The 19,563-nt window shown below is 51.2% G+C and overlaps 10 protein-coding genes and 1 non-coding gene across 11 annotated transcripts; 5 read left to right on the top strand and 6 right to left on the bottom strand.

The window, feature by feature from the left end:
- Positions 1–128: 128 nt before the first annotated feature.
- On the bottom strand, positions 129–3,418 carry SNOG_02883 (hypothetical protein; the record flags this gene model as incomplete). Its single annotated transcript, XM_001793424.1, has 3 exons — positions 129–1,440; positions 1,490–2,944; positions 2,993–3,418. The coding sequence occupies 3 exons, from the start codon at positions 3,416–3,418 to the stop codon at positions 226–228; spliced, it is 3,096 nt and encodes a 1,031-aa protein (XP_001793476.1). The 3' UTR covers positions 129–225.
- Positions 3,419–3,990: 572 nt separating this feature from the next.
- Positions 3,991–4,304, bottom strand: SNOG_02882 (hypothetical protein; the record flags this gene model as incomplete). Its single annotated transcript, XM_001793423.1, has 2 exons — positions 3,991–4,047; positions 4,263–4,304. 2 exons carry the CDS (start codon positions 4,302–4,304, stop codon positions 3,991–3,993), a joined length of 99 nt encoding a protein of 32 aa, XP_001793475.1.
- Positions 4,305–5,767: 1,463 nt separating this feature from the next.
- Positions 5,768–6,141, bottom strand: SNOG_02881 (hypothetical protein; the record flags this gene model as incomplete). Its single annotated transcript, XM_001793422.1, has 2 exons — positions 5,768–5,950; positions 6,067–6,141. The coding sequence occupies 2 exons, from the start codon at positions 6,139–6,141 to the stop codon at positions 5,768–5,770; spliced, it is 258 nt and encodes an 85-aa protein (XP_001793474.1).
- Positions 6,142–6,738: 597 nt separating this feature from the next.
- Positions 6,739–8,669, top strand: SNOG_02880 (hypothetical protein; the record flags this gene model as incomplete). Its single annotated transcript, XM_001793421.1, has 5 exons — positions 6,739–6,989; positions 7,048–7,115; positions 7,175–7,454; positions 7,504–8,244; positions 8,294–8,669. The coding sequence occupies 5 exons, from the start codon at positions 6,739–6,741 to the stop codon at positions 8,667–8,669; spliced, it is 1,716 nt and encodes a 571-aa protein (XP_001793473.1).
- Positions 8,670–9,269: 600 nt separating this feature from the next.
- Positions 9,270–9,497, bottom strand: SNOG_02879 (hypothetical protein; the record flags this gene model as incomplete). The annotated part of the gene is made up of 2 exons (XM_001793420.1): positions 9,270–9,363; positions 9,421–9,497. 2 exons carry the CDS (start codon positions 9,495–9,497, stop codon positions 9,270–9,272), a joined length of 171 nt encoding a protein of 56 aa, XP_001793472.1.
- Positions 9,498–9,735: 238 nt separating this feature from the next.
- Positions 9,736–10,524, top strand: SNOG_02878 (hypothetical protein; the record flags this gene model as incomplete). Its single annotated transcript, XM_001793419.1, has 3 exons — positions 9,736–9,903; positions 9,958–10,086; positions 10,204–10,524. 3 exons carry the CDS (start codon positions 9,736–9,738, stop codon positions 10,522–10,524), a joined length of 618 nt encoding a protein of 205 aa, XP_001793471.1.
- Positions 10,525–11,136: 612 nt separating this feature from the next.
- SNOG_02877 (hypothetical protein) lies at positions 11,137–12,084 on the top strand (the record flags this gene model as incomplete). The annotated part of the gene is made up of 1 exon (XM_001793418.1): positions 11,137–12,084. The coding sequence occupies one exon, from the start codon at positions 11,137–11,139 to the stop codon at positions 12,082–12,084; it is 948 nt and encodes a 315-aa protein (XP_001793470.1).
- A 110-nt stretch (positions 12,085–12,194) lies between these two features.
- Positions 12,195–13,239, bottom strand: SNOG_02876 (hypothetical protein; the record flags this gene model as incomplete). The annotated part of the gene is made up of 2 exons (XM_001793417.1): positions 12,195–13,064; positions 13,111–13,239. The coding sequence occupies 2 exons, from the start codon at positions 13,237–13,239 to the stop codon at positions 12,195–12,197; spliced, it is 999 nt and encodes a 332-aa protein (XP_001793469.1).
- A 402-nt stretch (positions 13,240–13,641) lies between these two features.
- SNOG_02875 (hypothetical protein) lies at positions 13,642–15,521 on the top strand (the record flags this gene model as incomplete). The annotated part of the gene is made up of 4 exons (XM_001793416.1): positions 13,642–13,735; positions 13,782–13,872; positions 13,919–15,355; positions 15,406–15,521. 4 exons carry the CDS (start codon positions 13,642–13,644, stop codon positions 15,518–15,520), a joined length of 1,737 nt encoding a protein of 578 aa, XP_001793468.1. The 3' UTR covers position 15,521.
- A 526-nt stretch (positions 15,522–16,047) lies between these two features.
- Positions 16,048–17,170, top strand: SNOG_02874 (hypothetical protein; the record flags this gene model as incomplete). The annotated part of the gene is made up of 3 exons (XM_001793415.1): positions 16,048–16,072; positions 16,122–16,486; positions 16,544–17,170. The coding sequence occupies 3 exons, from the start codon at positions 16,048–16,050 to the stop codon at positions 17,168–17,170; spliced, it is 1,017 nt and encodes a 338-aa protein (XP_001793467.1).
- Positions 17,171–17,759: 589 nt separating this feature from the next.
- SNOG_16706 lies at positions 17,760–17,838 on the bottom strand. The gene has a single exon. It is a non-coding gene; the product is annotated as a tRNA-Ser (tRNA).
- Between the last annotated feature and the right edge of the window lie 1,725 nt (positions 17,839–19,563).

The raw sequence follows: 19,563 nt of genomic DNA, 5'->3' as shown, positions 1-19,563 counted from the left end.
CTCTGCTGTTATGATTTCAATGATCGAGAAACTTTGTCCTTGCTTGGAAGTCTAATGACTTGTCAACATTCTGGCCAATCCAAATCTGTGTCTGGCACAAAACCGGCAAAATTTCTCCGCGTCTCCTTCAATTTCGTCGCTCATTCATGTTATTTACATTGCTATCAAGCGGGTATCTTGCGCTTCTGTTATTACAAATGTCTCACTCTCACCCGAACTACCCTCCTATCTTCCCTGCTGCCTTGCATTGAGCGACCAATTCTGGAAAGCCGTGAACAACATAGGCTGCAGAGGTGATTTCTTGTTCATGAACCACTCTTTCTGAGTCGCCGCATAGACATCCACTACACCGGCATAATGCTCCTTATCTAGTCCAATGAGTATCTTGACAACGTGTAAGCTGGCGCTACTACACGCATCGGCGTGGATCTTCGCACCACCACCCAACTTGGCCTCCTCGTGAATCTCTTTCAGAACGTCCCAGACAGAATCCAAATCGTCCGGCTTTGGTAGTGGCGCCTTATGCTTGTTGCGAGAGTCGAAGAACGTCTTGAGCATCTTCGATGCCTTCTCCGCAAGCTGCTTATTCGCGCTCGCCCTTGTGCGGCGGACAATCGGCAGTAGGACGTTGAGAGTAAGTGGGTTGGAGTACTGCTTCTCCAAGTATATCGCGAGGAGGTCCAAGACCTTCGCTTTGAACTGGACGACATTCTGTTTAGCGTCTTCTCTATCCTTCTTCTTGCTTGTGACCTGGCTTCTTTGCTTGAAGATTTGACTGAGATGAGGGTCGAGAGCCATCATTTGCTCGTCATCCATGTCTGATTCGTCCGAGGTGTCTTCAGCAGCTTCGCCATCGACGTCGGGTTTCGAGGTCTGCAGCGTCATGGCCAGCAAGTTGTTGAACTGGGTCAGTTCCGCATCGTCTTCACTTCCGTCGTCACTACCGCTGGCATCCTCGTCACTAGTATCGTCTGAGTCCTCGGATTCGTCCTTTTCTGACCCCTCGTCTTCGCCATCAACCATTTCGACATCCGAGTCCGCCTCTGAATCATCGCTAGATCCGTCGTCTTCCTCGTTTTCGTCTTCTTGATTGTTGAAGAGCTCCTTCTGTCCCTCCACGTTTTCCTCCGTATCCAGGATGTCTGTCAGCGAGCTCAAGCCCTCTGCAGTTATCTCGGATGCAAAGATAGACAAGGCTTCTTCACCAATTTTGCGGAACAGCGTACGAGGGTTTCCTAAAAAGCTCAGGACAATCTCCACAAACACATCTGAGCCTTCTTCAGCAGTGCCCTTTGCTTTCTTAAGCATTGACTTGCGCGAGACGTCGAGGTCATCAAGCATCATGACGGCGTCGCCTTCACCATTGTAAACTTGAAGAAGTGTCAGGGAGTACAGGAGGATGAACCCTTCGGCTGCCATCTTGTTTCCAGCGATCGAGCCCTGAGAACGGGTAAGTAGCTGAAAAGTTTAGAGTGTATGACACACATACCTTTGCAGAGATAGCATCCAAGGTTTGGGAGGCCTTTTCCAGTGTCTTGGTAACCGATTCATCTGCTTTGAAAGCCAAATCCAAAGACTTGGATGATGCATTCTTGGATCGAATCATGCCCACGATTGTGAGAGCGAAGGTTGAGCGTGAGCCTACATCAACGCTAAGTAGCTTTGTCAAGCAAGAAGAGAGACGTTCTTGGAATATTTGCCGGGTTCGGTCGCTCAACGCAGGAAGAGGCACTTTGCTAGTCTTTGCGCTTTGGCTGGGGACAAAGTAGGCATACTCGACAAAGACTTCTAGAGTCTTGTAAAGCCAACCGTCTTTCTCAGCAAGATCATCAGAGGCCTCTTCATAACGCCTGTAGTGCTTGATCGTGTTCAAGAGCAAGTCCGCAATGTTTTGGCGGCGACTATCAGCAATCGCCTGCTCCTCGGTCTCGGGCCGCAGAATCAGTGAATTCAGGTGGCGTACGATCTTCTTCAGGACGTCGTCTTCGGCCACAGATAGAATCTGCTCAAGAGTCTTTGTCTTCGTGATCTTATCAAAGTCAATGCTTCCATGCTTCGAAGAAAGGGCGACGAAAATTGGTAGGGCGGATTTGGGCTCATGCTGAATTTTCGCCTGTATCGAATTGAGAGCAGCCAACGCTGCAGAGTGAAGAAACCTGTCTTCCTTCTTGCTCTGGTTGATGAGTGTTCGCATGAGATTGGGACTAAATAAAGACGGGAGGGCGCTTTCCGGGACCTGAATAATCATGCTGCTCAGTAGCTTAAAGCCCCATGCCTTGCGCTCGTGGGATGAGGTTGAAGCGAAGAGGTTACCTATGGTTTGTGAGTTGATGTTTCCCAAGAAAAGCATTGCGTACTCACTGTCTACTGTGTCAATCCAGAACTGAGGAAACTCTGTCTTAGAAGACTCCTGTTTCGCGCCCGTGATCTGCCCATCTCTACGCAAGATCTCCGAGAGAACCAGATTCCACGCAAACGTAGGATTAGGACTCGCTACGCCTGATTTGACAGGCTCTCCACTGCCATCCTCTTGCGCGCCTTGATAGTTCTCTTTCAAGATCTTGGCTAACCGAGGACGCTCTTTCTTCGACAATGGGTCTTTACTATGCCATACACCGTCCGGTAGTACATCCCCATAGTCTACCTGCACAGTCAACCAGATAGCCACCGCTTCGGGTATCGAGGTGAGTTTAAAGGCGCTGAGGCGACCAATCATCTCTTTTGCGCATTCCTCATACTCTTTCCGACCTCGCAGACTCTTCGCCGCTTCCACGAGAACCATGCCACATTCTTCGCGTAGCCAGGGAACATCGCGTGCCATTCCGTAGATGTGGTCCAGAAGCTTGTTCCAGCATACCATGGAAAGTTCCGGCTCGATCACAATGGAAGACTGCAGAACAGCCTTGTAGCCAAAGAGCTTGCCAATGAGGTGATCACGTCTCTCCTAGGAGATGTAAGTCATGAGAATGCGAATTGCAACCGCAGCACTTACTCTTCCGGGTACATTGCCCTCAACCTTGGTTTTCTCCTCAACAAGTTTGATAAGTGAGGCCACGTCAAGATCTAAGCCCTCGATTGTAATTTCTCTCTGGCCGAATATCTCTCGAAGAAGCTCAGTGAGAGTGAGTGAAAAGCCAACACGCGCCGCTTTCCGCTGGCTGCAGAGACCTTTGATGAGGCGACCCAAGGCAGTTTCGACATCTTTGGCAGCCGGCTGGTTGCCAGGCGAGAACTTCAGAATGAGCTCTTTTGCGGCGTCGAAACGCACATCATCCGATTCGGCTGCCAAATCATCGTAGAGTTTGGAGAGCTTAATTTGTTCCTCACTAAGCTGTCTGCGGCGTTTTACAGGGGCTTCGTTTTTTTGATCGCTCTGAACAGGGTCGCGTGTCCTCTTCCGATAGTTTTTGTCTCCCATCTCTGTGGCAACTGTCTGCTGGTGTCGTTGCTGGCGAGGTCTTTGGTCAAGGGTTACGTGAACCTTCAATAAAATTTCTGCACCATGCCTGTTTCGGCCTAATCTGGACGGCGGATCATTTTGCCGACCCGGCATCTCCCCATTCCAACTCCACTTCCATTCTCACGACTACGTTCCACCGTTCGAGTAAGACTTTGACTTTTCACTTGCCGAAATGGGTACTCCGCATTTGTTTCTCAGGGAGAGAGGTGTGTGTCACTAGTTTCAAAATAGTCACTGCAAGACGTTAAAATCTGCTCCGTAGCTTGCACGGAATGACCCAATATCTCGAGGTCATCTTTGAAAACATGCCGAGTTTGATGGGTCGTCTGGGTCTCTAGCGATTGTTATGGAGATAGATGAGCCCCGCAGGCTGCGATGAGATGGATCTTAGTGCTGCAGGAATTGTCAACTTTCTTCTTTAGAATGGTTGATGACGCCTAGATAGCCGATCTCTTCTCTGGTTGATGACCCGAGCCTGGTCACATCCATTGCGGCATTCTGGAATGACCGCCTCAGCAGTGTGAGCGGACCTAATTATACTTCTCTGAAACCGGAATATCAAGGGCCTTGAGGTCATAATCAATATACTTGGCAAAGTCAGACTCAATCTTTTCTTGAATGGATCGGCCTATAGTGTACAACGGGAGAGAACTTCTCAATACATATCGTGGGCCACGCCACTCAGCGCGTTGCAGTCCGTTTGCAGACACCCACCGTTATCTTTCTGGTCTAGGTGTTTTGCACCCATGTCCAATTCTGGTAGCGACCCTGATCAGCACTCTCGCTCAAACCCATGGCTTACGCCATCAGCCGAAACCTTGCCGCTGGGCCCGAGGAACTCCATTACGGCACACGAACCTTGATCAAGAGCAGAACCATCAGTTGGAGGAAACCTTCTCCGCCCTCGAGCTTGCGGCAAAGCCTTAAAAGTGATAGCAAAAGCAAGGGACGCAAATTAACCTCGCGCCCTAGAGTAGTTCGTTGGCTGTTCAGTCAGACTGAGAGGTACTCGGAATTGTGTGCTTCGCGCGAGGCACGTTAGATCAGTAAAATCACTGGCAGTGCTCCTTGAGTGACGTGACCTCATGCAAGGCTCCATGATAGCTGTGTTCCGAATGCTAGTCAACGCCGCCATGATTTTTTCTTCAAGCTGTATGTTTGCCTCGGGTCCACTCATACAGCGGCCGTTACAGCTCTCGCCAACCACGCGTGAGATCGGACTGGCGGATAGAGTGCTGTGCATGCACAAAATGGTCGAAACCCACGATGAGGACGCCTGATTGAGTCTAAAAATCCTCAGTCACCCGCAGAACCTAGGGTCTGAAACTTCGCGATCTGGGGTATGGTGGAAGGTCACGGGACACTTTAGGTTGTTTGTGTACTGCTGTCACCATGGCAGCACGCGACAATTCCAGGGACCTTTAGAAGCGCCGGTGCTTGGCCCTCAAGTACCCGCTGACAGGAGGGGTCACCGGTCGAATGGTGGGGTCCAAAACGCCCTGTGCCGTTTGTGAAGGTTTTGTGCATGCCGGTTTGTCCAGCTTCCATATGAGGGTGCGTTCTCGAACCGCCTATCGCTCACCGGGGCTTCCGCCATCGTGCTCGCGGCCAGCTGAACTGCGCAATTTGCAGAGTTGTTTGTTTGCTCGTGCTTGTCGGCCAAATCTGCCAACTACTAGTTGTGCATTTGCAAACCAGGAAACTTGGAAGTCTGGCTGTCTGAGTTGTATTGGTTATGACGTCTGGAGAGGTCTCCATCGCGATTTGGAGAGCCGCACCTCGATCGCGAACACACCCTAGGCGACGCTCCACCCGAGGAGAGAGGACATGCCGGTTCCACAGCGCCACAAGCGGATTAGCGGTTTGGTTGCTGAGGGCGAACGGGCCGTAATCAGCTCAGAGAGAGGCGCTTGCGTATTCGGCTTTAACTGGAACTGCACGAATTCATCGGTGGCAGTCTTCCGCTCGCCCAATGAGACAGCATGGCTGCTTCAGACTCGAGGCTGCGGGCCAATTGAGATGCGCAACCTGCATCTTACATCGCGACGCCAAGTGGAAGACATGTTGTGATGACGAAAGGGCTCGCGTTGGCCGTGTGGGAATAGCGCAGGTAGTGTCGCAAATAATAGAATCCACCTTCTGTGAGGCTCTTTGCATGGGTGATGCACGGCCTGGTTCGCCTGCATTCTGTTGTCGCTACCACCTTTGTGTTCGCGGTATCCCTAGGAAACGGACACAGGTTGCGCAAGGCTAGAAAGGTCGGAGAGAATTGTGCGACCTCAGCAGCGGGGATGGCAGTGGTTCGTTTCACGGCGCTGGACAAGGAACAGGCAAATGCTTGCAGAAACGTGAAGTCTGTGCGTTTGTGGCCTTACGTAGCAACGAGAGGATAGACAAGCGTGCTTGGATAGCCTCATGCAACTCGGCCTTGTGAAGCAGGAAATGTGTGATGGCGAGTGTTGTGCCGCGGCAGATCAATGAGCTGCGAACCTGTGTTTACACAGGATGCAGGTACTATGAGCTGCACGTACACAGCCTCCAGGGCTGCAGCCAGAGTGACCACGGCGGCGTGCTGCGGGCAATTGGGGAATCAATCACAGACGTACGATCAGCGTAGCATGCATCAGACCTGCGCTTGAAGCAGCAAACTCGACTGGCTCCATCTCGTCCCGCACAGCCATGCCAGGGCACGCATCTGACTGGGCGTAACCAGTGTTCGCGCGCTTAAGCAAGCAAGTAACCCAGGCGCTCAGACCTAGCCTAACCACCCGTGCGTCTTCACCCTAGCAACAGAGAACCAGGCTCAGCAGCCTCAAATCCAGCTGGATGACCTCGCCTTGCTCTCTTCTCTTCTATCCTTCTCGCCCCCAAGAAGGCTCAATTCCCTCTCCAAGTTGGCTGGAGGTACAGGAAGTCGGTGACTCTACTTGGATACCTTTGCTTGGATATCTGACCACGGCAGTCGCGACCGACATTCACTATCCCTGGACCTGCCAAACCTCAGCCGCTTTGGAGACCGAGACGGTACACCACCTCTACCCGGCCATTCCTCGACAGCGCGTGCTGCACCGCCATCTACAGCGAGCATCTTCAGATTGGAATTAGTTTTCTAGTCATTGTATGCTTATCGGCTGCATACCGGCCGCCAGTCCCTGTGTCCCGCCCTCCGCCCTCCGCTCGTCGCCATTGAGTAGAGACGACGGCCCGCAAACGCTCGCTATCGCCTCCGTTGCCCAGCACGACCAGGTAGAACCCTCACACATTATACAGCACCCATCATGGAGATGTCCTCGCCGCTCGCCGCCATGCACCCACCGCCAATCCCTGGTCCCTGGGGCTACCGTCGCGATCTACCCTCGAAGCCTTTGTTTGGAGCACACAGTTTGGGACCGAAGAGCTTCAACTTCCGGGACATGAGCATGAAGAAGCCGAGCATGGACTACTTCGCTTTGCAGCCCATGGGCCGCGGTTCGTCGCCAACGGCGAGCCTCGCCGCCGACATGTCCTCGAACCTGCACGTCGACCAGAGGTACCACCTCCCTTGCTTAGGAAATACCCGACCCACACGCTAATTATCTTTGCTCTAGCCCTCAGTTCGCCACGCCGCGCCGCTCGCTCTTCACATCAAACCTGTTTCACCAGATCGACTCTCAAGGTACGCGGCTGTGCCATTGACACGTCTTTGTTCCAGCTCAGGGCTAACACGCGCAGCAGCAGAGGGAGCCACGACCCCGCCCGTCCGATGGGAAGGCGTGACTACTCCGCCAATTCCCTCCTCGTCGCCCTGCTTCGTCCCTGACTCCATGGATATCTCTCCTCTGCCTCACAAAGCCCCATTCAGCTTCAACGAGCGCTCCATCCCGCTGCCGTCCCCATCCCCAGAGACCACACCGAGCACAGACGACGACGAAATGCTTTCGCCTTGCGACCTGCCCACTCCACCAAAGTTCCCCACCGCGATGCTCGAGGTTCCCCGGCCCCTGTCTGCTGCCGAGTGAGTACCACACGCGTTGGCCAACTATTCGCTTGCTGACACACTGTAGTCGACGAAAGTCTATCCTTCTGAGACCATCTCTTTCCCGCACCAAGAACTACTCCACTAACACAGTATCCTTCAAGCAACAGGAGAACAACAACCCGCTGCCTCCCTTCCAGTTTGGTGCCGGGGTTGACAGCTTGTCCAACGCCTCATCATTGTCGTTAGACGAGTGCTTCACTGCCTCACCGCCACAGGAACGCCGCCCCGGCTCCAATGGTTCGCTCTTTGCATCGAAACCTAAAGCTTTCAACCTCAACTCAAGTGCTGCCTCTCGTGCCAACGGATCCCCTCTCGCTGCTATTCGCAAGCCTGCTGGGCCTCCCTCGCGGACTCGACCGAGCAAATTTCGCCGTTCTCTGAGCATGTTTGAACACCCTGGTGACGTGATGAACGCGAAGCAGGATCAGGAGAACTACCAGCCGAGTGGTCTTCAGTCTGTTATGGATGTCGATGATACCCCCTCGCTCAAGCTTCCTCACTTTATGCCCACCGAGGCTGAGAGCTTACCACGCATTTCCCACTCCACACTGGTTCAAGTTCTCGATGGAGAGTATGACCAACACTATAACCACAAGGTCATCATTGATTGTCGCTTTGAGTATGAGTACAAGGGTGGCCACATTGAGGGCGCATTGAACTTCTGTGATAAAGAGAAGCTTGCCGAGCGTCTTTTCCAGGCTCCAACAAGTGAGAAGACTCTACTGATCTTGCACTGTGAATACTCTGCACATCGTGCCCCCCTCATGTAAGCTTCTACTCTCCCAACGTCTCGACTCCTGGCTAACGTCCTCTAGGGCTAAATTCGTACGGTCACAGGACCGCAAGGAGAATGCTCACCGCTACCCTCTCTTGTCGTTCCCTGAAGTGTACATCCTTGACGGTGGCTACAGCTCTTTCTACCATGCACACTCCACTCGTTGCTTCCCGCAGAATTACCTCCGCATGGATGCTAAGGAACACGAGCAGTCTTGCGAACGTGGTTTGAACAAGCTCCGTCAACGCACAAAGCTTAGCCGCGCGCAGACATTTGCATTCGGGCAGCAGTCTTGCCAGATGGAAGACAGCCCTACTGCAGTCGGCCGGTCAAAAAGTGGAGGCATCTTCATGCTCGGCGATGATGCATTCAACACAGGACGAATAGGCGCCTCGCGTCGCATGGCATCCTATTGACCTTGCGAGCTGGCGAACGATTTCTTTACGATACTCACTTACCTCACGGCGATTGGACTCACGGCGTTATCATGACTGCTGCATTGGAATCCCACAGCATTGGCGTTTTTAGCGTTTTTCACTGCACCCAGGGCGTTCGAGCGATCTTCTGCCTACATCTTGGACTTCTTGGGCGCGGAAAAGCAGCCTTGACCTCTGGTCTCCATCTTTGTTTGATTTCTATACCCTATGTCGCGGTGCAAGTGGCCCGGACATGTTTTACTACTTCTCGAGAGGGCTTGCTGGATACCCATTTGCTTTCAGCAAGCGTAGTTGCAGCAGAAGACCGCTGCCTCGCGAGCTTTCATTTCCTTTGTCATTCATCCCAACCCGGATGTTCTACGACCCTGAAGAGCTGAAACAATGCTCTCACATGTTCTCGGGACAATCTAAGAATCATCACGCAACCACATACCATAGGCCTACGTGCCTTGACACACCATCAACAATACGACAACCTTCCCTATTACAAAATGCTCGACCTTATTCGGTACACATCCTCCCGCAAACAGATTGATCATTGCTCTTCGGTTTCGGCTCAGCGTTCGGCGTATGCGTCACCTACTCGCCGTTTTCGGGCTTCTGCTTCTGTTCGATGTACTTATTCACTTGTCGCTTCCATTCTCTGCAGGCCAGGGCATGTATCAGGTGGTCACTTCCGAGTGTTTAGTTATGGGCCTGCAGGAAAATTGAGGAGGTAATTGACGGGTACTTCGTCGTAATACGAGTGACGGAGACGGCTTGAAGAGTTTGTTCATCGTCTGTTAGGAAATACAAAGAATACTCCATGATGTTTTGCCTTATATGCTGTGCCATCAGTGCTGAACCGTCGATACGAGCCCAACATCTTGGGTGTCTCGAGTCCTGCTGGTGTGTAAACAGTGAGGAAGTCGCGACCAGGACGCGCTAGGCTATGCCCCGCACATCCCACTCTTTTGCAGTCCCGCCGCGTTCTAGCACGGCTACATGCATGGTCACGCATAGCGCTGCATCTCTTCACTCACACTCGTCGATATCCTGATACATAATGAACATTGACGATCTGCTTGCCGAGGTTGCGGTCGACTCAACGCCCCGAGAAACGCGCGATCTGCAAGAATTGACACGATGCTGGGTTGCCGAGCGCGTCGCGCCCGAAATCTTGCCCTGGCCGAGTGAACTTATGAACAGAGTCCTGGACAGGATACGAAAACAGGTGCGTCACGGAGGATATTAGGTAAAATGAGGCGGATGCTAATAGCGCAGCCAGATTGAACTAGTCGAGGACCAGACGGGCAACATGGACCCAAAGACAAACTTCAAATTGATCATCATACAGACAGAACTTGAACGATTCAAGTTCTTGGTACGGAGCTTCCTGAGAGCAAGAATTAAAAAGGTACGCAGTCACGATGTCGAATGTCGGGAGTGGCATGCTAATGCATATTTCTGGCAGATTGACTTACACCCTCTACACATTCAGTCACTCCATAATGCTTCAGTAGATACACTACAGCCACTTCTCTCGGCTTCGGAATATCAGTACCTCACATCACATCACTCGTTACTGTCGACGCACTACTCGTCCTCGTTCCTCAGCCAGTTTCCAGCTTCGCTACAACGACTCGATGACACAACGGGTGGCATTAGCATGATAGATAAGCCAGACGAGGACAAAGCTGTGTTTGTAAGAGCATTGCGAGACGTTGGAGACATATATGTCGAGGGCACTGATCGACGTTTTGAAATGAAGAGAGGGGACGTCTGGGTTGTCCGGTGGAGCGCAGTCAGACAGTGGGCAGTCGGATCTGGCACAGGCGATGTGGAGTTGATATGATCCCTGGGTCACTACGAGCACTATCGGCGCAGAAACAGTAGAAAGAGTTTCCGAACTGACGGGAAGCATCACCGCCAATTGTGGTCGGCTCGGTCGCATGTACCGGCTCATCACACACGATAAAGATCTGTATAGTGCTGGTCACTGTCGCTAAAGCATCACAGAGTGGCCCTTGGCATATATCGGGAATAAATTGCGGCACAGTACTTTTAGCGAACCGAAACACACGGCACTTGAATGGGAAGCGCTTATAGCAACTGGATATCGCCAGCTGACGAGTTCATGTGGCGGCAGATACAAAGGCATGCGTTACCGGGACATTTGCGTCATCTTTGATTCTTCCGAAACCAGGGTCAGGGTGCTCTGTCGGTAATCATGGTAGCTACAATATCGAACCTGGTGTTGCATCGTGTCCAGAGGGTTCAATCATACAAGGTGTTCATGCATGTCTTCCGCACTTTACAGAAGCATCATGTCCCTTGCAAACCGAAGGTCACGTATGTTGCAGGATATCTGCAAGCAAGTTCGGCCTGGAGGATGCAAAACTTCATTGCATATATATTCACAAAAGGCACGGTACTGCGACTCTGCTGAAGTAGCCCGTCATTCACAATGCAGTTCAGTCTTCGAGATGTTTTCATGGTCCTTGCATTGCTTCAAATTGGCTGCTCCCTTCGCATCGCTTCAAACCTAAATTGGATCGAGCACACTCCCCAACCCTACGCCATCAAACACTTTTACAACGGCAGCACAAATGCGACTCTTGTAGCCGGAGCTGTTGCCGATCTCGCTGCCAATCCCAAGACTTTCGATCTTGCCGCCAACGCCGAAACCCAGGGCCTCAAGTCATACGCGAATCACCGCAACCTCCGCCTCATTTACATCATCTGCGAAGTGTCATATCGCATCGTCGCCGACAAGCGCAAAGGCATCACCAACCTCTCCGACCTCAAGGGCAAGAAAATCGGAACCATTCGCGGCACAAGTGCGGTTGTCTTTATACACAACATGCTCACCAGCGTCGGCATCAAAGACAATGATTACACCACGTCTAATGGTCAGGTATGCATGAGAGTGCCATGTACTAGCGACACTTTCCCTGCGCAGCTCAAAGCCGGTACTATAGACGCCTTTGGTGTCTGGGAACCCGCTGTTGAACTCGGTGCTGAAGCATTGGGGTCAGATGCTGTCATCTTTCAGAACGCGTCAATCTATCGCGAGATTTACTCGCTTTATTCGACGACGGATGCGCTGAATGATCCCACGAAGAGGAAAGATATCGTCGAGTTTGTTCGCGCGTTGAACAAGACCCTGAATGTCTTCACGCATACGCCGAAGGAAAGTGGTGTGTATGGGTTTGTTAGTAAGGCGGTCAAAGTCGACGAGCCGGTCCTGGAAAAGGTTTGGGGAGATCATAAGTGGAGTGGGACGTGGGGTGGTGAGTTGATTGAGTATCTTGTTGAGGAAGACAAGTACCTGGCTGTGCAGGATAAGAGGGCAGTTATTCCGAGGAATGATCTGGAGAAGTTCTTAGATACCTCGGTCATCGAGGAGTTGTGAGAATCTTCAAGGTGAAGTTGTTCGTGTAGTCATTTTGCCGTTTAATATGGTATACCTACATCATTCTGAACCAAAAATACCGCTCAACGCCATAGCATGTACCGCACTGTTCAATGACCTTGGATCCAGCCCAACATCTGCCCAAACGCCTGTGTTTGTGACTGCTTGATCTTGGGGTCATCATAGTCTCCCAGCACTGCAAAGCCATGTGGTACGTCTGGGAAGACTTGAACCTCGTGCTCGACCTTGTTCTTCTCCATCGTCCGTCGCCCAGGCGTCAGAACCTCTTCTTCGGAGAACAACGGGTCGTCCTTTACAGCTGCGATGTATACAGGCGCTTTGACGCCTTCGAGGTCCTCCAATGTGACCATTGTTCCATGCGCGATAGCCCCAGCCTTGAGGACCGGCTCCTTCTTAACAGGACCTGTCTCCTCGTCATTCGATTGTCCTGGAGTCGTGAAAGGATCTGAGTTCTCTCCGGCCAGGATCAGAATGTACTTGGCTCCAAAGCAGTATCCGACGCCGTAGATGCCACCTCCATTCGCAACCGCGTCGGCGAATTCTTCCTTCGCGCCCTCGACTACTTTGTGCAGCAATGGCAGTACCTTCTCAGGCGTATGCCTCGCAAGCCACATGTCAATCATGAAGCTCTTGATTCCCTCGGCAGTCTTCAGCTTTATGCTTTCTAGCCATGACGTGTCTTGTTTGACTTCTGCCATATCGACCGAGTTCGGTGCCGGGTCGTTGTCGAATTGGTCGGGCATGACAACGAGATAGCCTTCTGAAGCATATTTGTCCGCTTGCAGCTGGTTGTTCGTGGACTGGTATCCCGTTCCGCCAGTCAGCAGGAGCAGGAGCTTCGACGGTGAGTGTGGGTAGTCGGTCGGTTTGGTGATGTAGCAGTCTATGCCGCCAACTTTAGAGATTTCGCCGGATGGTTTCTCGCCAGTGGGTGCTGGGCGGTCCGTTGTACAATGGTCCTATACGAGTAAGTATGCTGCCTATTCACAGCAAGCAAATGCTTACACCCATTGTCGGTCCTTCTTGCGCTCTGGTGTCTCCTGGGAACACACTTTGCTCTACCGCTGGATCAGCAGCAGGTTGTTCTTGCGCATCACTCTCCGGTGCGCGCGTCGCATTCTCATTATCTGCCATGGTGCCTGTGTGCTGTATATGAAGCGTGGTGTCTTGAACGGTGAATGGCTAGCTGCGCTCTATCTAGATCGAGGGTCCAAGCCAATTACGTATGCAGCTGTTAGCACGCCTGACTCGGACAAGTGCGGGGCTGCGCCTGCCAGTCTTTAAGTTCGGTCACGTGCGCGCCTGAGACGCGTCGGAACGCGTCGATTTCCTCGCCGCCACTTCTCACAACTTCCCATCTCAACTGGACCATAACACGAACTCAATATGGCAGAACAGGCGATTACACAGGGCGCTATCAAGTGAGCAGTCGCACCCTGAATGCATGATCATATACTGACTTTAAGCAGGAGCATATTCGAGCCCAGCGGCTGCTTCGTAGAACACCCCGTGCTACAATGCGTGCAAATCAAAACCATGGAGCCCAAGGCCGGCGATGCGAACCCCGTGCAGCGCTTCCGCGTTGTGCTGAGTGACATTCGCAATTTCATCCAGACCATGATTGCTACCAGTATGTTGACGACGAGTTTATGAAGTCCAGCATTAATCGCATCTAGCCGCGAACGATATTGTCACGTCTGGGCAACTGAAGAAGGGTTCAATTGTGAGACTTGTCAAGTACAACCCACAACAAGTCAAGGACAAGAAGTACGTTCTGCACCACTGCCCGCGAGACATGTCTAACACCGCACAGCATCCTCATCATCATGGAACTCGAAGTCCTTTCACAGTATGGCGAACTGGACAAGATCGGCCAGCCAGAAGCGCTAGACACGAAATCCGACCCTCCTCAGCCTGCTGCAATCTCGGGCAACAACTTCTACGGCTCAAAGCAGCCACCAGCACCTCAGCCGCAACGCAATCTCCCTGTTCACCAGAGTAACCCCGCAACATCCTCGCATCCGCATCTGTACCCCATCGAGTCGCTATCGCCATACGCACACAAGTGGACCATTCGTGCACGATGCACCAACAAGAGTGACATGAAGGAATGGCACAATGCAAAAGGCACCGGCAAGCTTTTCAGCGTAAACTTGCTCGACGACACTGGCGAAATTCGAGCCACAGCCTTTACTGAAGCTGCTGAGAAGCTGTTTCCTGTTTTCGAGGTAGGTACGGTCTACTACATCTCCGCGCCATGCAGAGTCACACTTGCGAAGAAGCAATTCTCAAACTTACCAAACGACTACGAGCTGCAATTTGAGAAGGATACCGAAGTGGAGAAGGCTGAAGACCAGGACAACAAACCTCAGATCCGCTTCAACTTCACCAAGATTGGTGATCTCAACTCAGTTGAGAAGGACACGACGATCGACACAGTCGGTGTTCTCAAGGAGGTCGCTGAAGTCAACACGATTACGTCGAAGAACACAAACAAGGACTTCAGCAAGCGCGAGTTGACGTTGGCAGACGACAGTCAGACATCGGTGCGTCTCACCATTTGGGGCAAGACGGCTGAAACCTTCGACGCCCCGCTGGAATCAATTATTGCATTCAAGGGCGTCAAAGTCTCTGATTTCGGTGGGCGGAGTCTGAGTCTGTTGAGCTCTGGCTCGATGATGGTCGATCCTGATATCGACGAGGCACACAAGCTCCGAGGATGGTTCAACGCTGTTGGCCAAAATGCCACCTTCTCCACACACCAGAATATGGCCGGAGCGTCTGGTGGCTCTTCGAAGAACGAGAACAAACTCATCTCACAGTGTATCGAGGAAGAGACCTACTTGCAAGACACACCTTCCTACATGAGCTTGAAAGCGTCTGTCGTGTACGTCAAGAACACCACAGTTGCTTATCCGGCATGTTCCACAGCCGGCTGCAACAAGAAGGTCATCGAAGAGAATCCAGGCTCCTGGTGGTGTGAGAAATGCCAACAGAGTTTCCCGGAGCCTAACTACCGCTACGTGCTGAGCGTCAATGTTGCTGATCACACCGGCACACTCTGGCTCAGCTGTTTCGACGAAGCTGGCCAGAGTATCGTTGGCATGTCCGCAAATGAAGCTATGAAGATCAAGGTGGATGACGAGGAGAACAATACGCAGAACTTCATGACTGCCATGCAGGAAGCAACCTGCAAGACATTCAACTTTCGGGTACGAGCGAAAATGGAGACGTACCAGGATCAGCCCAAGTGAGTGCCAATTTTCGAACAAACAAGAGAATCTTTGCTGACATATCAAGGCCTCGCTATCAAGTCATGAACATGTATCCGCTCAACTACGCACAAGAAGCGAACAAGCTCGCCCAGCTCATCAAACAGTACGATACAAACGAGGACAGCTTGTTTGTGAACTAGTGTGCCGGGATGTTGCGCTGCCGACGAGTAGATGTTTAGATAAATAAAGTGCATGCTAAGGGAAGACTGGCTAACAATTGACCAATATCTACCTTGCCGAACGTTTTCATATGCGCAGGGTTGTTGGAGTCTTCGTCCGTATAGTGGCGGACGATATGTACAAGCGATGCAATCTTACCTTTCCAAGATGTTTCATCAGGCTTCATCTGCTTTCTGACACATTTCTGACATAGTTCTGACCTGAATGGATGAGATGGATTTAGTGAAGAATATGCCCCACCAAAGCTTCAGTTGCTTGTTGTACTTAAAACTCGAGCTACCCCACCTGATGTCATGAGCAACCAGCTCGGCATTTGTGAAATCGCCTCGGAAAGAAGTTCTGGCTTACCAATTAAAAGCTACCCACCAGTCGCAGTATTTTTCCGTCCTTCTAATATTATCAAGAACTCTTCAGACAATATCGAGCAATTTAGTTGTTATCTTGCACGACCGAACTATACACTGGAAACCTTTACACTCTTTGCATCATGGGCGACACAATGCGCGCCGTAGGTTCGTGACGCCAACGAAGCTGTTCAGCTCTTAATCTAACAATCTACAGACATCAAGGATGGCAAAGGACCCGTTGAAGCTCTCCATATCGCCAATGTTCCCAAACCTAAGCTCGGCAAGTCGCAAGCGCTTGTCAAGATCAAGGCCTTTGGTCTGAACCGAATGGATTTATTACAGCGCGAGGGCATGTACCCCGTACCGCCTGGTGCCTCTAAAATCCTTGGTGTGGAATTTTCTGGTACGATTGCCGAATTGAGTGAAGAAGGCGGCGGAAAGGAAGGCTTCAAGGAGGGCGACGAGGTTTTTGGATTGGCGTACGGTGGTGCGTATGCGGAGTACATTGCCGTGTCGACGCATATGCTTGTGAGGAAGCCAAAGGAGTTGACGTGGGAGCAGTGCGCTGGTATTCCTGAGGTACGTCCAACACCTACTTCTATCCCGAGACCTGGCTGAAAGCTAACATCACTCCAGACATGGATAACTGCCACACAAGCCATGTACCTTGTTGGCGGCTTTGCTGCCGGCAAGACGATCCTCTGGCACGCCGCCGCGTCTTCCGTCTCAATCGCTGGCATCCAGCTCTCCCGCGCCGACTCTGCTTCTGCCGTCTACGCGACCGCACGCCAAGACGCAAAGTGTGAATTCGCTGTCAAGGAACTCGGTGCGAATGGCGCCTTCAATACCACAAGCCAGAATTGGGTCGAGGAGGTCATGAAGGCAACAGACAACAAGGGCGTAGACATCATTGTCGATTTCGTCGGCGCATCGTACTTCCAGCAAAATCTCGACGCGATCGCAAAGGACGGCGTTATTGTGAATCTTGGCTTCATGGGCGGCACAAAAGTTCCAGAGGGAACAGACATTAGCGCTTTCATCCGGAAGAGATGCACTTTTGTGGGAAGTAGTTTGAGGAGTCGCGACGAGGAGTACCAGGGCAAGTTGAGAGATCAGCTTGTGGAGCATGCGCTGCCGCGGTTCAAGGACGGCAGGTTCAAGCTGTTCGTTGATAAAGTACTGCCGTGGGAGCAGATACAGGATGCGCATCGCCTGTTGGAGGAGAACAAGACCAAGGGCAAGGTCATTTGTACTATCTCGTAGTTGAATTATTTGAATTGAAACCCTGTTCCCTAGTGTCTCTTCATTGTTTTCTTACAATTCCGTGCAAGAAGTAGTTGTCTTGAAAATGCTGGAGTGCAAGTCCGCAAGTCCGCAATCGAAAACCCCCAACATCCACCCGCGAGCCAGCTCATCTGTCGCATAGTTAATAAACTAAATTACAAATAAGATCTTCCTTGTTATCTCATTGTTTTCTTGTTGTTCCGCGCAAAAAAAGTGTTCGTGAAAATCCTGGGGCGCAGGTTTCGCAAAATCCCCCAACGTCCACCCACCAGCCCATCTACCATCCATACACCACCACAACATAACCCATAACTCAGCTCCAGCAAAAAGACGACGTAGGCAGGATTCGAACCTGCGCTCCTGTTGAATACTGTCGATGTTGCTAAGCGTAAGCGAGGCATCATCGACAGAATTCAACCAACAAGACACCTGCAACAAACACTATACCTATCGATGCATCAAAAACTGAAAATTGTTAACTGGCAGCAATGCATGAGCAAAAAGAAATTTTCAAGCGACGTAGGCAGGATTCGAACCTAGGGAAGATTAGTTTCGAGCTAGATACTCTCAGTTAAGGCAAGACTAACCTGCGCTCCCGAAGGAACAAGATTTCTAGTCTTGCGCGATAACCACTCCGCCACCACGCCGGTGAGATGCTGATGATCGAGGGGATCAACCATTTTATGAAGATAAATTCAATTAGTTGGTATCTATACCCCACGGTGAATCTATACGGCAGCGAAGTCAGGTTTCGTAGAGAGGACGGGAAACGATCATGTGGATGTGGAGTATCGACTTAGTGTTGGTTGGGAGCCCGGGACGGCGGTGTGGGCGAATCTAGCGGATCGACCGGATAAATCAGGGGCGGGGCGAACTTAAGTCTGTTCATGTACCTCACTTCGTCGTTTTTGGTTCCTTCAAGACAGACTGATGTATTTGTAGTTGGTTCTCATTGAGTCAGTCTGCTTTCGCGACTTTGTCAATTCGATGTTGTAAACGCACAGCCATGACGGGACGCATTTCAAGGTTCCACCAGGCGCCGGCAAAATCCCTGCCCGCCCTTTCCAAACGAGAAGAGGTAATGAGGTTACAGCTGCGTATATATCAGGCTCTTCTAGCAACTTATGATGAGTTTACCCCCAACAACTATCAGCTCATGCTCTAGGTGGAGAGCGGGCACAAATTTTGCCGCTGCCTGGTAATTCGGTACCGAAGCACAGAAAACGCTGTTTTAGCTCTTTGTTCTTCGAACCACGAAATCGTCTATTTCCAGTGGTTGTTCAAAGAGCAGACAGCAGCGCAGTCACGATCGGAGATGTGGTAAAACCCATTGATTTATCTCACTACACATAAAAATCGAATACTCGAAGACGAGTTCTCACTCCTAGTCGTCATGGTTGAGAAATGAAAGGCTGTATATAGCGCACGCAACGACCTGTCCATAGTTTTGCGAGGCCTACGTAATTAATAACACGATAACTACACTTGCAATAATAATGTACGCATCGAGAATATTCTATGTCCCAATTTGACTACACCAACTGCACAAGTGAATGTTGAGACACGCTCGGAATCTCATCGCTTCCAGAAAACAACCAACTTCTCAAAATCGTCTGTTTCTAGCGATGATGGACTTCGTTTATCCTTGGTCAGCTCTTGCCGCATTCGACACGCTACTTTCAGAGCTACAGCGGCTTTCTGGTTCTTTTGCAACGTTTCCAGAACGTTTGCTTTGAGAAAAGTAGTACGAGCAAGCTCAGCCTTATATGTATCAGGATCCTGGCTCCATATTTTGAGAGCTTCGTTGATGACGTTGCTATTGGTTTAGGTACATGGTCAGCTAGCTGCACACATAGTAAATCTGACGACTCGAGTTGAGGTGCGTACATTGCATTTTCGTGTTGGCCGAGACGGTCGTAGTGCTCCGCTATCTTGTGTCTCACCAGCGCCGCTTTGGGATGAGTGTCCCCAATCGTATCGCGGAAACAGGACAGTGCCTGATGGTGAGCTGCTAGACTTTCATCGTACCGACCCTGTAAGTTCCGTAGTCTGCCAAGCGTGTATGCTAACCAGCCAGCTCTAGTTATAGTTAGCTTGTGTCCTGTAACATAGCAAAGCAGTCGATTGTCGAGATTCTATAAAACAGTAAATACCTGAAGGACTCTTTGTCTCTTTCACCGTACAACTCTATGCGTCTCGTGATCGCTTCGGTGAGTATGTGGTCTGCCCTGTCTAATTTACCCAAAGCCATATATGCTGATGCGAGATTTCCTTCTTTTGAGGTCGGTGCATAGGTGCCGAGACTTTCTCGAATCTCCCTGTCTTTCTCATAATCAGCGATCCCCTCTTCGTACAGGCCGTGTTGCATCTTT

This window comes from Parastagonospora nodorum, assembly GCF_000146915.1.
Source record: "Parastagonospora nodorum SN15 chromosome Unknown scaffold_4, whole genome shotgun sequence".
In the NCBI taxonomy this organism is placed as follows: domain Eukaryota; kingdom Fungi; phylum Ascomycota; class Dothideomycetes; order Pleosporales; family Phaeosphaeriaceae; genus Parastagonospora; species Parastagonospora nodorum.
Note: the sequence above shows the minus strand (reverse complement) of the source record. Positions and strands in the feature narration are given on the sequence as shown.